Source organism: Plectropomus leopardus, unplaced genomic scaffold (assembly GCF_008729295.1).
Source record: "Plectropomus leopardus isolate mb unplaced genomic scaffold, YSFRI_Pleo_2.0 unplaced_scaffold19171, whole genome shotgun sequence".
Classification (NCBI taxonomy): domain Eukaryota; kingdom Metazoa; phylum Chordata; class Actinopteri; order Perciformes; family Serranidae; genus Plectropomus; species Plectropomus leopardus.
Window position 1 is genome coordinate 1 of NW_024620687.1, and position 1,514 is coordinate 1,514.

Here is a 1,514-nt window from a genome sequence, read left to right on the forward strand (position 1 = left end):
TGCTCGATTAATAAAAAAGCTGCCGTCCTCACCGCGTTAGTGAAGTCATCGTTCATAAACAGCATCTTCAGGAGTTGCCCCAGCATGCAGTCCGGGTCTGCCCGTCCTGCAGAGTCACACAGGAGTCACAAATACACTGTGATTATTATCTTTATAATTATTATTATTACTTTTACTATTATTACTGTTATAACTGCCTTTATTTTATTTTCTATCTCATCTGTTAACAAAAAATGTGGGAATGTAAAAGAAAAATGTGGAAAACATATAAACTAATGTACATTTATGTTAATTCCTACAATAAAGTATTATAAAAAATTTAATTAAATAAAAAAAATGAGTCAAACTAAACAACCAGCAAATGTGTGTATGCACGTCCAATCCGAACTTGGAGCAGGTGCTGAACAAAAGCTGAATAAATAGTGAAAAGGCAAAAAATTAACTCACGCTGCAGGGCTCCAGTTATCACTTATTTAATGCACCAAAGTGACGTTTCGAGCGACACCGCTCTTCATCAGACTAAATTTAAACACTGTATTTGTTTTTGGTATTTTTTATCTAGGACACTGTGGCGTTTGCAGGACAGTTATTGAATGAAAAACTGTGATAGTTGTTCATATCCTCTGAAATGCACGTTTTATTTGCATTTCTCACACCCCTTTTATAAATTGCACGTGCGTTTTATTAACTGTCGCACATGTGTTTTAAATAAAGACGTGCGTCGAAGTTACTAACATGCAGGTGCAATTTATAAACAAAAAAACAAAACAAAAAAACAGAAAGCACATGTGAATTTTTAAAAATCAAACCATATTGATGTCACCTCCCGGGCTCCGTAAAGGGCAGAAGCTGCCTCACGTCTTTATTTTTAACTGTTGTCTACATCAACTGCAAAACAGATATTAATTTTGCAACGTGCACAAAGAGCTTTGTCTGATCAGGGTCTAAAGGAAGCTTCAGCTCAGCTCAGAAAACCCCAGACTGGTACATTTAAAATGCAAAAAGCTAAAATATGATCTATTAAAATCACAACAGGTACATAAATATTAAACTTTTCAAACTTTTCTAGTTGTAAAAGTATTAGAATGTATGAGAATTATAGAAACTAGTAGAATAATGTGAAAGCATGAATGTGTAATAACCTGGATGACGGTCATCAAACGGATCGGGGTCTGCTTTGTGATACTCTCCCGTCTCCCGTTCAATCAGCTCAGAGATTCTGCAGAAAAACACAAAAATGAGTCACACTCCTATTTTTTTAATTAAGAAAAAAAAAACTCTGATCACTGCTTACTTTGTGAGGATGGACACCAGCTGCTCTGTGCTGCCGCTCTGTGCTTCTTCCCATTCGTCCAGCAGCGCGGCGAGATCCGCCTTCGCGTCCACCGACATCGCAACCGCCATGGCAGCCGACACGGCAGCGGACAAAGCCGACGACAGGACGTCTGACACGGAGGCCGGCGGCTCCTCCTCAGGGGAAGACATCGCTGCCTGGAAGACAAAAGGAGGACAGA

The 1,514-nt window shown here is 39.0% G+C and overlaps 1 protein-coding gene across 1 annotated transcript; it reads right to left on the bottom strand.

The window, feature by feature from the left end:
• Positions 1-32: 32 nt before the first annotated feature.
• LOC121965243 (DDB1- and CUL4-associated factor 1) lies at positions 33-1,486 on the bottom strand (the record flags this gene model as incomplete). The annotated part of the gene is made up of 3 exons (XM_042515402.1): positions 1,295-1,486; positions 1,143-1,219; positions 33-106 (listed from the first exon to the last, which is right to left on the bottom strand). Coding segments are annotated over exons 1-3 (342 nt in total), but the record flags the coding sequence as incomplete, so codon positions are not given.
• Between the last annotated feature and the right edge of the window lie 28 nt (positions 1,487-1,514).